This window comes from Mustela nivalis, assembly GCF_964662115.1.
Source record: "Mustela nivalis genome assembly, chromosome: 3".
Classification (NCBI taxonomy): Eukaryota; Metazoa; Chordata; class Mammalia; order Carnivora; family Mustelidae; genus Mustela; species Mustela nivalis.
Genome location: NC_139022.1, coordinates 79,821,892 through 79,839,745, shown reverse-complemented (window position 1 = coordinate 79,839,745; position 17,854 = coordinate 79,821,892). Strand labels below are relative to the sequence as shown.

General features: G+C 38.9%; 2 protein-coding genes across 7 annotated transcripts in view; one reads left to right on the top strand and one right to left on the bottom strand.

Moving 5' to 3' along the window:
- The window catches only part of ANKDD1B (ankyrin repeat and death domain containing 1B), a 61,899-nt gene extending 53,410 nt beyond the window's left edge, over window positions 1–8,489 (top strand). The window contains exons 12-15 of one of the 2 annotated variants that reach the window (XM_082724936.1): window positions 204–299; window positions 4,414–4,615; window positions 6,857–6,988; window positions 7,872–8,489. In XM_082724936.1, the coding sequence (XP_082581062.1) occupies window positions 204–299; window positions 4,414–4,615; window positions 6,857–6,988; window positions 7,872–7,933 (492 nt within the window). In that variant the 3' untranslated portion in view covers window positions 7,934–8,489. Of the gene's footprint in view, window positions 1–203; window positions 300–4,413; window positions 4,616–6,856 lie in introns of both variants that reach the window. The other variant, XM_082724935.1, reaches the window with a different exon arrangement.
- Window positions 8,490–11,833: 3,344 nt separating this feature from the next.
- Window positions 11,834–17,854, bottom strand: part of POC5 (POC5 centriolar protein) — a 34,759-nt gene continuing 28,738 nt past the window's right edge. For all 5 annotated transcript variants that reach the window (XR_014310361.1, XR_014310362.1, XM_082725849.1 and 2 more), the window contains 2 exons: window positions 15,209–15,385; window positions 11,834–12,286 (listed from right to left, as the gene is read on the bottom strand). Coding sequence is in view for 3 of the 5 variants with exons in the window: in XM_082725849.1 (XP_082581975.1) it covers window positions 12,143–12,286; window positions 15,209–15,385 (321 nt within the window). In the remaining 2 variants the exon portion in view is untranslated. The remainder of the gene's footprint in view (window positions 12,287–15,208; window positions 15,386–17,854) is intronic.

The following is a 17,854-nucleotide window of genomic DNA, read 5'->3' as shown; positions in this document are numbered from 1 at the left end:
AGGGCTTGATATGCACTATCATATTTGCCCCTCACCAGTACACCATGGGGGTCTTTGAGACCTAGGGAAGCCAAGGACTGGCTCAAGCTCCCAAGTGCAGGGAAGCAGTTGGATCAGGATTTGAATGCAGGTCCCTCTGTTCCAAAATTCGAGCTCCTAAACACTTTACCATACTGCCTGACACTTTCATTTTTAACTTTTAGCAAGGGAAGACTGCCCTGGCCGTGGCCTCCAGGAGCAACCACAGCCTTGTTGTGGACATGATCATTAAAGCAGAGAGATACTATGCCTGGAAAGAGGTAAGGAAGCATGATGCCAGCTTAGCTGTGGCTCTTCTGCAACTACCATCTTCTTATGGGTAGTGTGGGGTTTGTGTTATTTTTTCTGCTCTAATGGGAGGGTCCTGGTCAGTGCAATTATAACAGTCCCTTTGGCCTGTGCTGCTCCATTCATGGAATGAACAGCTGCTGCTTCCTCCCTTTGCCAGCATCAGTAGTCAGAACTGAGGTGTGCAGAGCTCATTGGGCTAAGCAGGCTGGTCAGGGCTAATGGGCTTAGCATGCTTGCCCTGCATGGTTGGCTCCCAGGTTGTGCCCTCTGTCATGGAGTCTCTGGCTCTGCTACTTTGTGGAAGTTCTCAAACCCACATTCTAATGAGTGATAACAAAGTTTATGTTCATGGCTCTGCTGTTTTCTACCCACCCCTCTGGCTGTCACTCAAGTGTCCTATGATAGTCACAAAAACCTTATTCATTTTGAGGACACAGAAGACTTGACTCCAAGACATTCTCTGTCCCTTTTTCATTATTATTTCCTCTGATAGCTACCATTCATGCAGCTTCTCAACAGCAGGCCTTCCCTCCAACATCAAAATCTAAGCCCTCAGGCAGGATTTGCATTATTGGGCAACACCTTCAGTTTCTACTTTCGGTTATTTCCATCCTAAGCTGAATGGCTCCCCTAGTCTAGTAGGTTGGTGCCAGAATTCAGGTCTTAACCCTCATGTGTTTACCCTGAGGAGACTCAGGCCTGGTTTGCTGTCTAATTTATCAATCTGTGAAATTTCCCTTAAATCTCTAAGGCAAAGTGCATTGATTTGCCTCTTCCTTGCTCACAATCCTATTTAATTGGCTCAGGGGTCCTGATATATATATTTGGATGATATGACATATATATTATTTAAAGGCCACACCATCCTCCTCAAACTTTTCTTACTTGCCTATAAAACAAAACATTTTTGTGACCAAATGCTTTCTCTCTCCTCCTCCTACTTGATTTCTATTCCTCCTGCTCCTTCATTTTCTTCCTCTTGGCCTTAGCTTCTTTCTCCTTTTCTTAGATCATCACTGCATTTGACTGAAGGTAATTTTACCAACTTCTACCTTTTCTCTTGCTTCTTAAATGACTGTTTTCACATTTTCTTTGAAAATAGATATAGTCATTGGTTCTATTTTTAATGTTTTAATGCTGCTAGCATTTTTAGATTCTTTTTCCTAGAGGAGAATAAATTACTTTCCACCAAATGAATAAGCTCTTTTTCCTAACAAATCTTTAAGATGTGAGAGTTAGATGAACTTTGAGAATCCTATGCAATACATAAATGGATAAAGGAGACTCTCCGAAATGTGAGCATTGTTAACCTGAATGACAACTGGGGACAGACATCTGGAGTGGGAGGAAGCCTTGTTTTTTAATATATATATTTTTAAATGTATTAAACCAAATTTATTACTTAAAGATTTATTCATTTATTTTAGAGAGAGCATGTGGAGGGGAGGGGGAAGGGGAAGAGAAGGGAGAAACCCAAGCAGACTCTGAGCTAAGGGCGGCTCAGTTCCAGAACCCTGAGATCACAACCTGAGCCAAAATCAAGAGTCGGCTGCTTATGGGGCGCCTGGGTGGCTCAGTGGGTTAAAGCCTCTGCCTTCGGCTCAGGTCATGGTCTCGGGGTCCCGGGATCCCGGGATCAAGCCCTGCATCGGGCTTCTCTGCTTGGCGGGTAGCCTGCTTCCCTCTCTCTCTCTCTGCCTGCCTCTCTTGTCTACTTGTGATCTCTGTCTGTCAAATAAAAAATAAAAAATCTTAAAAAAAAAAAAAGAGTCGGCTGCTTAACTGACTGTGCCACCCAGGTACCCTTATTTATTACTTATTTTAAGTTCACTTTGTTCATTAAACAAACCTATCCCCTGATTTTTAAAAAACCAAATGCATTTATTATTATTTCAAATTCTCTTTGTATATTAAACAAGTTTCTATTCTGGCCTAATATAAAATGATTCCTAATAAAGAACATCAGAGAGAGGACTGACATTTCCTCTCTTATATCCATCATTAAATCCAATGGTTAAGAGGCAAATGGGAAGCTTCCTAAAATCTGGCTCGTGGTATTTTAATTTCCACCACTTTTGGCATGTGATACTTCTACAAATATTTCAGTGTTTGGCAGAAAAACTATTAATACTTCCATGAACTGTTGAAAAAGACCTGGGCTTTCCAAATTGATGACCCTTTCCTCTGGAATCCTGAAGGACCACCCAACCCAATCCTGGAATACAGAGCATGTGTGTTTCTCAAAGAACTAAAAATGCTGTGGTGCAAAGGTTGATGCATTTTGCAGTTCTTCCCTCTACCTTGTGGTGTTTCAGATTTTGTTCTTGTTGGAATCCTCATTGTTTCATGAGAGGGAATGAAAAGGAAAAAGTGGAGGGGCCATGGCTCCCATGGCTTCCAAATTTGTTGGATCCCCCACCCTCAGCCTTTCCGCTTTCAGGACTCCCTGGGAGTTAGGCACTGTGGGAGTAAAGCTAAGGGTAGGACAGAGAAGACCCCGTATTTTACAACCTCTGAAACAATTACAGGTAATTTATACCTCCTGTTATAGTCCAACTTCTGTTCAGAGTTTCAGATACTAGAGAAAAGACTGGCCTGTTTGCTTGGGCATGCTTCCCAGGACATTGTAGACCTTCCAGAGGAGCTCACCGATGCTGTGAAAGACACAAGCTGCTCTGTGACTGGGCTGAGGTGCAAGGCCCACCCTGTTCTTCCCAGGGGTTTTGACAACCAGGTGTCCATGTCCTCTTATTCCACTTCCTGTTCCAGCATGGACTCCTCCCTTGCTGTTCAGATTATCTTTCACCAAGATTCACTTTTAATTAAGGACAAAAACAGGAATTATCATATATAAAAAAGGAGAATAGATACGAAGTCCCAATCCTCAGGCTGTGTGTTCTGCGTGTCCTTAACCGATCTGCAACCTCCTGAAGGAGGATAATCTGGAGACCTGATAGCGTGTACGACAGGTGCAGTGCTAGGAAACCATGACACCTGCTTTCACTTTGAGATTTTTCTCCAGTTTCTTTGGCTGGATTCTGCAGAAGGGACAAAAGGAACCTTTGAAAACTGAGAAAACAAGCTATCAGTGCACAGTGCATTTGGACTAAGCCTGGCTGCAGTGACTTGAAACTAAATGGTATCGACCCCTGTCGTCTCCATTCTTTTGGCTCCCAGAGTTAGACTTCTGCTTTGCTCTCCTCACACCAGAGAGCAGGATGAATGGAGGGACCAGCTTTAGGGTCTTATTAAGAGTATATCTAGGGGCGCCTGGGTGGTGCTTAGTGGGTTAAAGCCTCTGCTTTCAGCTCCGGTTGTGATCTCAGGGTCCTGGGATCGAGTCCCGCATTGGGCTCTCTGCTCAGCAGGGAGCCTGCTTCCTCCTCTTTCTCTGTCTGCCTCTCTGACTACTTGTGATCTCTGTCTGTTAAATAAATAAAATCTTTAAAAAAAAAAAAAGAGTATATCCAATCTGGGCTGAAACTTTGATATGAGAAAATCAAACAGACAAAAGAACAGGGGAGGGGCACCTCAGCTGGTTAAGTGTCTGCCTTCCGCTCAGGTCATGATCCTGATGACCCAGAACCCCAGGGTTCTGGGATCATGCATCGGGCTCTCTGCTCAGTGAGAGCCTGCTTTGCCCTCTCCCTCTGTCTAGCACTTTGACTACTTGTGCTCTTTCTCTGTCAAATAAATAAATGAAATCTTTAAAAAAAAAAAAAAAAAAAAGAACAGAGGGTACTGGTTGAAAGTAAGCCTTCAAAGGTACATATGTTATTGTGATATTTCCTTAGCCAAGGCAACCCCTCTGTTTTCTTGTGGGGTGAATAAATATCAGAGGCTGGGATAGAAGCATGTAACATGGCAAAAGCCCTCATGTTTCCTGTGTCAGATAGTACTCAAGCTTTTTATTTCAGACATTTATCTCCATTGTTATCTTGAATGACAAAAATGTCAGATAATACTGACATCATAAGTCTTGGTTACCACCTTACCAGTTATATCTGAAAAACTGTATACATACCATGAAATAAGGCAATAAGCAGAAAATGAAATCATCTGATGTAGTTATCTTTAATTTAGCAGCATGGTGAGAACATCAGGGACCCATCAACCAGATTTACTTTGACATTCAAGCAAGATCACAGTTTAGAGACCAGACATATTCGCAGTCTTCTCTGGAAACTGGCTTACCAGCAGCTTAAGGCCAACGAGTGGCAGAGGCTGGCCCATTCCTGGAACTTTACAGATGACCAGATCAGAGCCATTGAGGAGCAGTGGACAGGTGAGCATGGCTTAGATGTGAACAGGAAGGAACAGCAGTTCTTCTTGGTGGCAGATCTTCCAAGTAAGTGGTTGGTGCTCACAATAAGCAGCAGACAAGGGCCCAGGAATTGGGACAGTTAGCTTAGGACCACAAAGACTGAGAACTTTGACCACAAAGACTGAGAACTTTGACCACAAAGACTGAGAACTTTGCAAAGCATGAATGTTTGTGGACTCTGCAATAAACTAAAGTTTGCAAAGGATAATTAACGAGCCATTTGGAAAGTTGGCATTTAGCCTTTAGGGAAATGAAGTTGCCCAACTGAATAGGTGCTAGAGAAGCAAGGACTTAACAGCTTGTCCCTGGGAAACCAACCTCTTCTAGTGTTCCTTGAGATTGTCTTGGGGTGAAAATGTTCATTCTCTAACAAAAGGCTTACTGTTTAGCGCTTCCACTCCAGGTCCTCCCTTAAGCCACATCTGGGTATAGGATTCTTATAGGATGCAGTCTCGAGTGAGACCACCTATCCCATGAGAGATGCGGGACACAGATTCAGGGCTCTCCTGAGAAGATCCCAAGCCATGGAGTCAATTCAGCCAGACTCCAGCTGTCAGAATTAGTGAGGTCAGGTCAGCTGGAGTCATTAGCTTTGCTTTTTTATGATTTGACCAAAACCTGGGAAATACATAAAGTTTATTTGGCATTAATCAACTAATTAGCTTTAAAAACAAGGAAACAGATCCTTTTCTTGGCAAAACATTCTATCCAGAGCACTTTCCTTACATGGATATTATGAGATGTGAACAAGTCCCTATTCAGGAGCTGATCCGCATTATTGATAGCTGGGACTGTAGATGGCAAAATCACAGCCCAAGAACACATGCCATTCACACCACATACAATTATGGCACTTTTAATAGCTAATTCTATGGCTACATTATGGAGAAGACAATGCATCGAAAATGTTGAATATTGACTATAGTTTCTGAAAAGATTTCTTTTTTACTGTTTTCTCCTTTTTCACCAATTAGGCATTTGGCATTCTGTGACGTTTTTAAGAGAATTTAGTTGCCTTATGGAAATCTCTCTTGACCTAAAGAAATGATTTGAAAATGCAGTGTGTCTTCAGAGTACCTGCCAGCAGGATAAAGGCGATTTTAAGTGTTTTAGCCAAACAATGTGGAGTGTCTAGTGTGTGTTTAGCTCTCCAGGTGAGGGATGCAACTGCTCTAGGAGCCAAGGTACATTATTTGGTGGAATTTATAATCTAGTTGGCATGATAATGGCAACATTCATAATCCAGATACAATCCAGGGTTAATGGTTCTGGCACTAAGGAGTTTGTGGGCTTAATTTTAAGCAAAGGAGTGACACGCTGATGGTGCTACTGAAGAATGTTTGGCAAGGGCAAGATTAGGAAAGGAACAGGATTCACCTAAGAGTACATTCTTTATGGTTACAGTTCACTCTCCCTGCAACACCTGCTTCTTTAAGTCTGTCCAGCAAGCTTTCTCCCCAGAGCCCAGGCCCTCATTCTGTGGTATCTGCCGGCTCCCACACACAGTGGCTACAACTAGGAGCCTGTTCTGTGTTCTGTTCTGTGTTCTGCCTGTTCTCTCACAACAGGAGAGAACAGGAGTTGCGAGAGACACATCTCAGCTCAGCACTTCCCCCCAACATCTCTCAGGGCTTAGGTATCCAGTGAATAATCTTGGTCCAGGGGATGCATACTTCCACCAGAAACTGGAGTGGCAGGCTGGTACACATTTGCTGCTCAAAGTGTGGTTAACAGACAGCAACACCAGCATCTGAGTGATTAAAAGTGCAGATCCTAACCACAGACTGACTGCATGAGACTCTCTCCATTGTAATAGGATTTCTCATTCTCACACTTTGCGTGTGAGAAATGGTGGTAGATAGCAGTGCCACGTGAATGCTGAAGGAGAGCTCCCCATCTCGTTCAGATTGTTCCTTACCATCGGGCAGGGACTCAGCTGCTTCATGTCTTACCTGCTCCTTCAGTCTGTGTCAAGCACAGCAGGTGCAAGACAAGTGCTGGAGTGAATCCAAACTTTGGTCACCCTAAAGCAGTTCCAGTGAGGGGAACTGGAAGGGCTTTCATCCACTGGCCTTTTTATCTGACAGCCATCAGAAGAGTTAGTACTAGGCAACCACAGTCATACAGAAAATTCAGTGAGAACCAAGATCACAATAAAAAGCATATGGTGTTTTGCCTCTTAACTCTGTGTACTTGGCATAGGGAAGGGAAGTTTCCGTGAACACGGCTACAGGGCTCTGCTCATCTGGCTGCATGGGACCCTGATGACACAGGCCACTCCAGTCAAACATCTGTATGAAGAGCTGATACGCGCAGGCTTCCCAGAACTAGCTGGTGAGTTGGTTTTCAAGACAGAAGCTCCTTCTCCCTTCAAATGGTTGGGGGACAGCCAGCAGAAATAATACTGTCCGTTAACAGTGGCAGTCCCAATCTGATGAGAACAGTGGCTCATAAAAAATCCACAGCTCCTCTGGTGAGTGACTCTGTCAGTACTGAACCCACCTTAGCCTGGTGGTTCTCAGCATGACCCCCCTGCTGGGCATTTGAAAAAGTGGGGGAGGATTTCTGTTGATGTGAATGTGTGGCAGGGTGTGGAGGTGTGTGTGGCGTGTGGGGAGCAGGAGAGGGCAGGAATGCTAAGCCATTTCATAAAGTTAAAGGAGTTTCAAAACTCTCCTTGATAGTTTGATTGATAAATTAGGGGGTGTTAAAACTCTCATGTAATAATAACCATTTAAGCAAAATATAGGCATATCTGCCATTATTTTCACTGATGCAGTTTTACCTGAAGCTGAGCTTAAATGTCTGAATCATACCACTGAGCCAATACTCCGTTTCAAGAGATTGTGCATGGATGACAGCTCTTCCTGTGACATTATCTTCATAGCACTGGGATTGTTCCATCTACTTTAAATTTCTTTGTTTCTATAAGAGTATCTGTAAGAACTCTTGGGGGAGAGTAAGAGGCACTCCCCTGAAGTGGTGCAGGGATGTGCTCAGGAGCAAGACTGTGGGTCCGTACTTGACCTCCGGCGCTGACAGTGTGTGATCTTGAGCAAGTTTTACACCCTCATGGTGGCAGTTACCTCCTTTACTAACTAGAAAATTGCCTGTGTCAAAGAGTTGTTGGGGGATTAAGTGAGTCATAGGGCCTGGCACATAGTAAGTACTTAATAAATGTTAGCTTTAATAATAAATGTTATCTTGTTTTTTCCAGAAAAGATCCGTCGGCAAAAAAACGAAACAGACTCAAGGTCCAAGAAATGTGCAGTTTCATAGATGCCGAAAGGAATTGTATTTAATTGATTTTCCACTCAGCGTTTTCCTTTAAATTCAGTCCTCTAATGCCATAAAATTCTAGCAGTAGTATTGATTTTCAGCTATGACGATGGTGGTGACAGGAAGCTCTACCAGATGAAAAAATGGTAGTAGTACTTGCCAACTACAGAAATGAAAGGTCAGAAAATTTATTTTTTATTTTTACTTAAAGCAAATTGTATATGATTTTTGCCTTTCTGTCATTTGATGCAATATATGTCTAGGTTTTGCACATCTTTTTTTTTTTTTTTTAAATGTTGGTAGGAGCAGCATCCCGGTATATGAAAAATCCAAAAGATTTAGAATAGACAGACATATTTTTTTCCTTTTTTTCCCTTTTTTTTGACAGACATAGTTTTAATCATGGTTTGCCACTTAAAAAAATTTTTTTTTTATAAAGACAGAATGTATTATTAGCCCCAGGGGTACAGGTCTGTGAATTGCCAGGTTTACAACACTTCACAGCACTCACCATAGCACATACCCTCCCCAATGTCCATAACCCCACCATCCTCTCCTGACCCCCCCCCCCCCCAGCAACCTTCCGTTCGTTTTGTGACATTAAGAGTCTCTTATGGTTTGTCTCCCTCCTGATCCCATCTTGTTTCATTTATTCTTTTCCTATCCCCCAAACACCCCACGTTGCATCTCCACTTCCTCATATCAGGGAGATCATGATAGTTGTCTTTCTCCGATCGACTTATTTTGCTAAGCATAATACCCTCTAGTTCCATCCACGTCATTGCAAATGGCAAGATTTCATTTCTTATATATAATATATACATATATACATATATATATATATATATATATATATATATATATATATATCACCTCTTCTTTATCCATTCATGTGTTGATGGACATCTAGGTTCTTTCCATAGTTTGGCTATTGTGGACATTGCCTCTATAAACATTGGGGTCCACGTGCCCCTTTGGATCACTATGTTTGTATCTTTAGGGTAAATACCCAGTAGTGCAATTGTGGGTCATAGGGTAGCTCTATTTTCAACTTTTTGAGGAACCTCCATGCGGTTTTCCAGAGTGGTTGCACCAGCTTGCATTCCCACCAACAGTGTAGGAGGGTTCCCCTTTCTCCGCATCCTCGCCAGCATCTGTCATTTCCTGACTTGTTAATTTTAGCCATTCTGACTGGTGTGAGGTGGTATCTCGTTGGGTTTTGATTTGTATTTCCCTGATGCTGAGGGATGTGGAGCATTTTTTCATGTGTCTGTTGGCCATCTGGATGTCTTCTTTGCAAAAATGTCTGTTCATGTCCTCTGCCCATTTCCTGATTGGATAATTTGTTCTTTGGGTGTTGAGTTAAGCTCTTTATAGATTTTGGGTGTTAAGCTCTTTATAGATTTGGATACTAGCCCTTTGTCTGATATGTTATTTGCAAATATCTTCTTCCATTCTGTCAGTTGTCTTTTGGTTTTGTTAACTATTTCCTTTGCTGTGCAAAAGCTTTTGATTTTGATGAAATCACAATAGTTCATTTTTGCCCTTGCTTCCCTTGCATGGTTTGCGACCTATTAACTGTGATTCAAGTTTTCAGGATCTTCAGTTTCCTTCTTTATAAAATGGGGTAGTGTCTCACTCTTCCACAGCATTGAAGATCAAGGTTGAATGCCGGTGAAATGCCTAATCTCATGCCCACTGTATTGAAATCATCCACTGTTATTTCTCTTCACTGAGAAAAACTAGTTTTGGAAATTTACAGTTACTGTTGGCTTTAAATTACACATATGTGTAGAATATTGCTTAAAAAAGACCAGTAGTGTATACACCAATGTTTGCTGTTGTTTTTAAAATCAACAGCAAGGTGATTTTCATTTACTTTGTACTTTTTGGTACTTTCCAGGTTTTTTTTTGACAGCATGTAGTATTTTTATAATCTGAGAAAGTTATGAAATAAATATGAAATCAGATATCAAGTTATATCAGTTCATCTGCACCTATTTATTATAATTTAAGGCTCTCCATTTTCAAATTCGGGATCTTAATTCTATAAGGCCAGAGATAAAATCCTGAGCAATATCAGTACAGTTATTCTATCATGAATTTATGGTTTTACATCTTTGTCTTATGCGGACTGTAAATGGCTCACTTACTTTTATAAATGTTTAAAATAGGTAATATATCCACATGAGTCCAAAAAGTTTTTAAGAAAGGTATTCAGTGAAGTCTTGTTCCTCATTTGTTCTTCAGTATGGCTGGTTTCCACTGACCATGCTATTTGCTCCCTCTTTCAAAATCTGGGTAACCTCTTTATGCAAAAGTAAACAAATAGAATACATACTCTTACTGTGTAAGTGTTTTAGTTGTGGAATTTAACTTAGGCTAGCACTAATTATTTGCTTCCACCTTGGACAATATACAACTTCTAGAGCTTAAAGCTTAAAAATATGGTTATGATATTCTTAATTACAATATTCATAATATTCCTTTTAGTTTGTCCACATGGTTATAGCTTGGATATTAAAAACTATACCTAGTTGTCTTCTAGGTTCCTCAAAAGGCACAGCCTGAGACCAAAGTCCATGAGTACTGTTTTTTAGGAGTGCAAATCCAAGGAAGCAAGACAGAAAAAGGGAGTGCAATGGGGAAGGTGGGTGAAATACCAAATTGGCTACCACTTGGTATGAAGAGTAACTGATCATCTGATTTCCAGGGTACTTTCTTCTGAGAGAAGGGATGGACTAGTATACCTTGGGGCAGTTCATACATTGGAGAAAGGAAGAACTGATCTGTTACCACAATGGGGTGTTAACTCTAGGCTGCATGAGTAGGCTCCAAGTGGAGTCTGTGGTCAGTTGGTGCATGGTGAAGTCCTAGAGAAGAGCATGCCCGAGGTATGGGTAGCACAAGAGGCACTGTTGGTTTGTGTTTGTTGTAACTCCTGATGCGCTGTCTGCCACAGTGGTAGCTGGACCAGAATTCACAACAGTGCTGCAAAAGAAGGATCTAATACTCTAAGACACAATACTCTAATTCTTTTATTCTTTAATTCAGAAAAGCCTTGGTGTGCCCTTTAGGAAATAGGGTATTTGCCTATCTCACATTTATTCTCATGTTCTATTACAAGGTGAGACAGTAAGAAAAACTATTTCCTATAATAAAGTTAGAGCACAGAGCTAGATCAATTTCAAAGTGAAACAGCCTTCTAATTAAGTCCATCCAATTCTGTTAAAGATGTGAAAATTGAGGCTATGGACAGATTCTTTAGAACTGACTTGTTTTTATGTAAGCCAGAGTACTTTGTGAAATAGGAGGGGTAGGTAGATCTGTTTCACAAGTGGTATCCTATGATTTATGACATTAAATGTCTGGCCCAAGATAACCCAGTCAGCCAGCAATAAAACCATTAGAAGCCTGGTCTTTCTTTCCTCAATCACTTTTACCCAGATGGTTTCTTCCACTGAAAAGTCTCTGCCCAGGCCTAGAAGCTTTGCTGAATTGCCCAGTGCTATACCCACTCCCATACGGCGATGTTTAGATGTTCAGAGAGAAAAAAGGTTCAATACCATACAGTTTCAGAAAGGCAAGAAAGAACATCAGAAATAGGATCATTCTAAGAGGAAATTTTTTTGATGTTTCTGTGTCTCTTTTTTGTGCTAGCAAAAAAATCTTTCCCTTTTAACATTAAAATTATTCATAGATCTTACCAATTCCCATTTTTAATTGTAATGATCTTAGGAAAATGAAGACTAATATACCAACTTCACAGAAACTTTGTATTAAAGTATCATTATTACTTTTTAATTTTAAAATAAAAATACCTTAATTCTATTTTAATATTTTTAGTAAAGTTCTCAGAGTTGACTTAGTAACACTGGAAATGATTGAGCCTTTTAGAAATAATGTTGAGAAACAGGATTTATATACTTTGATGATGTAATCAGTGACCAGCTGAACCTATTAAAAAATTAAGTCATTTTTTAATTTAAAAAAGTTTTACTTAATCGTTTAAATTAAAAAAAAAAACATTAAAATAATCCTACATATATTACAAAGGATGGTATGGCTTGAAAAAGTCTCTTGTAATTTTGAAAAGATGAACATGATGTATCCATGATGTTTTAAGAATATGAAATTTTAAAAATGAGAGACTTCTAATCCTTGGTAAAACCAAAAGAATTAAAAGATCTCCATATGTGCATATTCATTTTAGTCAACCACTTTTATGGAATGAATGCTTGTGAGAGACTGGGTGTGAGTTGACCTGGTTCCGAGGGATCTAGAAGCTGAGGTACTACTTTCAGGATGAATTGTCCGGGGATACTTTGCTGCAGCAGCTTGAGGAATGGTTTGCTGAAAAGGTAAAAATCTGCTTTAACAATCCCATAAAATTACACATATTAAATACCATTTCATTATATATAATTTAACCAAACAAACATTTGTTAAGCATCCAGTAGATACATGCAGTTAAGTTGGTAAAGCAGTCATTGAAACAAATAAGATGTGGTTCTTAATCCATATGTTAGACTGATGTGCTCAACACCCACAGTTCAGTATCAGAGCCATATTCCAGAGGATCACAAAAAGAGCCACGGGTGTCATTCTTCAAAGAAGGCTCAAGTGGAATCTTGTAATGTTTATAGAGACCAACTACAGAAAGGGACTTTATGTGTTTGGAAGACACCATCCCTCTATTCTAACCAATTTTCTCCTCCCTGTTCCTGTTAACATATGGAGTTCAATCTCAGGGATGTCTGGTCCTTGTTCCAAACCAGAGTAAAGCACATCTCTTATATATCACCCTGGTTCACCTGGGAGCTAACTAAACCTTTTCCTATCATACAAGAGGAGATATTTCCAGAAGCCTGGTGCTCCTTAGTGTGGATTACAACTTTCTATACAAATAACTAGACATTGAGGAAATACGGTGAGAGGAGGATACCCACACCATATCAGAGCTCAGGGGAACATCTTGGACCGAAGCATTAGAGTCAGTACACAATCGACTTCATTTGTCTATACAAGTATATATTACATGCATTCATATGTATAAAATGTACAAGTTTAAGGATTTCCTCTATTATACTGGATACAGCTTCTGAGTAGGCAGCAGTGGGACCTGTTATCCAATTCTCAGTCCACGTCACTGAGCAGTACATGTACATTTGTAGTACAGTCTTCCCCTTAGAAAAGTCATCCTTAAAATATCTGAAGCAAGATTATATGTACTTGATCAAAACATTCACTATGTATTTTAAAAACCCTTTACTTAAAAAACTTACTACAAAGGTCTTCATGACAGGCACTGCTTTAAGAGTTCCTCTTTAAGGAAATGGAAAAATGATTTTCTGTTTTAAGAGGTATTTTATATAAATGTTTCATTGTACATAAATAACTGGATAACCATTACAGATGGGGGAGATTCTTCCAGTTTCCATAACTAGTATGAAAATTTAGTTGCTAACCACCTAATCTGACCCCGTTAAAAGAGCTATTTCTCCTTGGGAAGGATGGGCAAGAGGAAATGTAGAAACAGATTCACCTTACCAGGGGCTGGTTTCATGATCTTCAAAAATAGGGCAGAGAATCAAGTAGCACTAGGGACAAGCAATGAGCCAGCAGATGGGGCTAAAGTGTCAGAAATCCGACTACTGGTTTATTAGTAATAATTGTTTCTGGTAGTTACAGGTCTTGATTTTGGGGAGAAGATGAAAAGTAGTGCAGAGGACTGCCATAGTGTCTGTTAAAACAATCCTAATTAGGTAATCATGCAAGCCGTTTATGGCTGTCTCGTTCATAACCAATTAACTGGAGAAGTACTATACATATTGAATCAGCAAAGGACAGCTAGGGAGGTGAATCTAAGAAACAGGGGTTTTAAGTCTTTTATTTCTGTGTTTGTTTGTTTTCGTAGAATAAGAATTCCTATCATTAGTACAAAAACAAAAGGCTGCCTAAATTAAAAGTAAGCATATATGTGGTCTATGTCTTCTTTATCTTAGAAATGGATAGTCCCTCTCCCTCTCTATATACATATGTGCAGACAAAAATAGAAATGACTTCAGTTGTTCTTATTTCTGATAACTAATCTCACATACTTAAACATATATTAAGAAGTCACTTAAGGACTTTCCAAGTCTACAGCCTCTGAAGGCTGACACTCCATCCTCCATATCCCCATCTGGACTTGGTGCCTCAGTCTCCACTTCACTGTGGTCATTCTTTACCTGAGGCTAAATTTAAACACTCCAGCTCCTCTTAATCATCTAGCAACCATCTAGTGCTAGAAAGAAAAGGATGCAAACTTATTTCACATATATTTTTGCTAATATTTTGACATATTATATAGACAGGAGTGTTGTCTAATATTGAAAATTTATAAAGGGGGCATTCTCTTAAAGTCAATTCTTGTTTGTCTTTAAGGATGTGATCTTGTAACTTTCAAAAATTAAAACTTTTTGAGGCAACTGTTGATTCATATGCAGTTTAAGAAATAATACAGAGGTATCCCATGTACCTTTCTCTAGTAATTTTTATTAAGTTAAATCTGCTTATGGTTTTACAATTTATAAAGTGCTTTTTTTAAGTGTATCTCATTCAATTTTCACATTATCTCATTTACTCCTGAATCCAGAAAATAACTCTAGGAGCTAAGTATTCTTAACACTCCCATTTTACACAAGAGGAAATGGAAGCTCAAATATTTTACCTGATTTGTATATGATCACAAACTCAAGCTTTTTTGTTTATTTTTGCTTAAATTCTGTTTTCTTTTCTATCACGTGAATTTACTACAATCCCCTAATTTTTTTTGAAACATGTATGCTGACAGTTATATAGAAATAAGGGGAAGAAGACTTAAAAAAAGAGCAAAAATTAAAGACTATAAAAATAGGGAAGTGTTTCTTGTAATCAAATACCTCCTACAGAAACAGCAGGTAATAAGGAAACTGCTTTTGTCTCTCTTTTTAAATTAATGAGAAATCATTTGTCTCTTTTGGACACCAACATAGTGGATAGCTTTTTGTGTTGCTAATTTTTACACTGTTGACAAGAAACAACATTTCTGAATTTAATTTTTTTAAAAGAGGAAAGGTAGATTTAGAGCAGGTTTGAGAATTATAAGTATATAAAGTACCATAATAAAAGGTAGAATAAATAAGATTCATCATGAATTTTCATCTTTTCCTCAACATGTAGCTTAAGTGCTTATTGGTCTATACACTCTCAAGAAAAAGATTTTTTGACAAAGGTCATCAAATATGTACTCACCACTGTGACTGGATGATGTTTTTCCACAACAACTGAGCTCATGGGAGGAGAAACTCCCATTATAGCTAAGCTGCTACTAACTCTGTTTTTTGAGGCAAAATCACATCTCCCTGTGATCCGGGCTGTAATTGTTCTTCCAGCCTTCTGTTGTGCAGATGTCACAACTCTGGGCACATACTAAAAAAACAAGGAAATATCCAGCTGGTAGAAAAATCCATAGCAAAATATATAGTACTTTTGCTTCTGTAACTTGTGAGGGAAATACACAGGCACTTAAAAAATAATTGTATATTAACCACCTTTAACATGGAAAAAATAAAACAATCAGACAAAAAGCAAAAATATAGAACCAAGCATCCTAAAATGCCCCTTTAATTGGGTGTACCAACCATTTTATAGGATTTTATAAACTTTTAATAAACTCTTCATTCTGAAATACAGATTCATAGGAAGTTGCAAAGGTAGTATAGAGAAGTACTGTATATTCCTCACCTGGTTCCCTGCAAGGATTACATCTTATGTAAGTATAGTATAATTATGATGTCAAAGCCAGAAAGCTGACATGGGTAAAAATGCCTTGGTATTATAGATCCATGTCATTTTTATCACATTTGATTCCCATAACTATCACCGTAATCAAGATACAAAACTATTCTAGCACCACAGTTTCCCTCTTGTGAACTTTTAGGATCATATCCATTTCCCTTTCTCATCCACCCTTAACCCTTGGCAACCATTATTCTGTTTTATGAATACTTTTGATCCTTATGTATAATTAACTTTACGCATATGCCTCTCATTAGACATATGCTTTTGTGTTTTTTTTCTTATTGCTTTGTTAATATACTTTTCCTCACAAATACAGAGACCTGTTATAACTTTTTTTAAACAGATTTTTAAAATTTTTAAAAATTTATTTACTTATTTGACAAAGAGAGAGAGAGAGAGAGCACAGTAGGCAGAGAGAGAGAGAGGAAGCAGGCTTGCTGCCGAGGAGAGCGCCCAATGTGGGACTCGATCCCAGGACCCTGAGATAATGACCTGAGCTGAAGGCAGAGGCTTAACCCACTGAGCCACCCACGCACCCTATATTATAACTTTTAGTGAGAGGTTTTAATAACTGACAAACGAAGGTTTATCTAACTCAGTTATTTTCCTACTCTAACAGGAAACAAAATTTTTGTAAATGAGGATTCCCCTTGAGTTTTTTCTATAGAATATTTTGCAAAAATGAGATGATCATATCAAAACGTAATGTCAGCTTATACAGCTTTTGTTACTTACTGCTGGATGATACTCCAGAAAGATATTTCTATCAGGAATAACATATATATTTAATTTAATTTGTGGTTCCTTATTAATTTTTCATATTTGCAGTTCATTTTCTCAACTACCCATGTTCTTTAATTACTTGCCAGGAATGGGTATTGCTCTCAAAAACATTTAATTGCTCCTGATATAGGCACTTGTAGTATTTTCCCTATTTCATTTATCTGTTTTATTTTTCAATGCACATAAATTTTTAAAATTATAGCTAATTTTATCATTAATTTCTTCCATAATTGAATCAAGCAGCTTTCCTTGGACAGCTGGGGTATACTCTTCTAACACTTACTTATTTGGGTTTAACTTCTTAAAACATGTGAAATTTCAGTGTGAATTATGAACCTAAATTAATTCTCCCTCTAACCATAGTTTTTCCAAAAGCATTATTAGTGACCTTTCCTCATTGTCTCGTCTATCTGAGGTTTCATTCATTGAAGTTCTTTACATATCTGCATCTAGCTACAGATGGCTGCAACTGTATACTGAAAGAGGATGACTGTGTGTTCCATGAGAAATGTCTCTGGGAAAATTAAAATGACAGAATATTGATATGTCAGGAAGACCCTGGGAAAACAGCACTCAGTGAGGTTTTGTAAATCCTTGGAGAGTTTGGATTTGAGACCTAGTTAGAGTTGCAGAGAAAACCAAGTAAAGACAAAAATGAAGGGATCAATTCCAGGAACAAAAAACTGTACTAGAAAGGAAATACAAGCATAATAATAGCTTAGCCATATTTACATAGTCATCATAAACTTTAACTTAATGCAAAGTTGGAATATTTGTATCTAAATATATAAGTGGAGGAGCGCCTGGGTGACTCAGTAGGTTCAGCATCCGACTCTTGATTTTGGCTCAGGTTATGATCTCTGGGTTGTGAGACTGAGCCCTATGTTGGGCTTTGTGCTGAGTGTGGAGCCTGCTTAAGATTCTCTGCTTAAGATTCTCTATCTCCTTTTCCCGCTGCCCCTCCCCCTGCTTGCACTCTCTCTCTCTCTCTCTCAAATACATACATACATACATACATACAGTGGATAAGGGAGGGGAAGGGAAGGAATAAGGTTGTATGAAAAGGCCAAGTTCTTTCATCCATAATAGGAAGTCAACCAATAATGTCTGAAACTGATGCATGTGGAAATGACATGAGCATATAATTTAGGGAAAAAAAGGTAAATAGGAGAAACAACTAACAGAATTTAGGGAGAGATATTTAGACAACTGCTTCTCATATATACTTGCAGAAACTATTTGGCTATTTAAATTTTTATGGGTCTTATGAATTTAAGAAACCAAAACTCTGATCTTAAAATATTTACAAATATG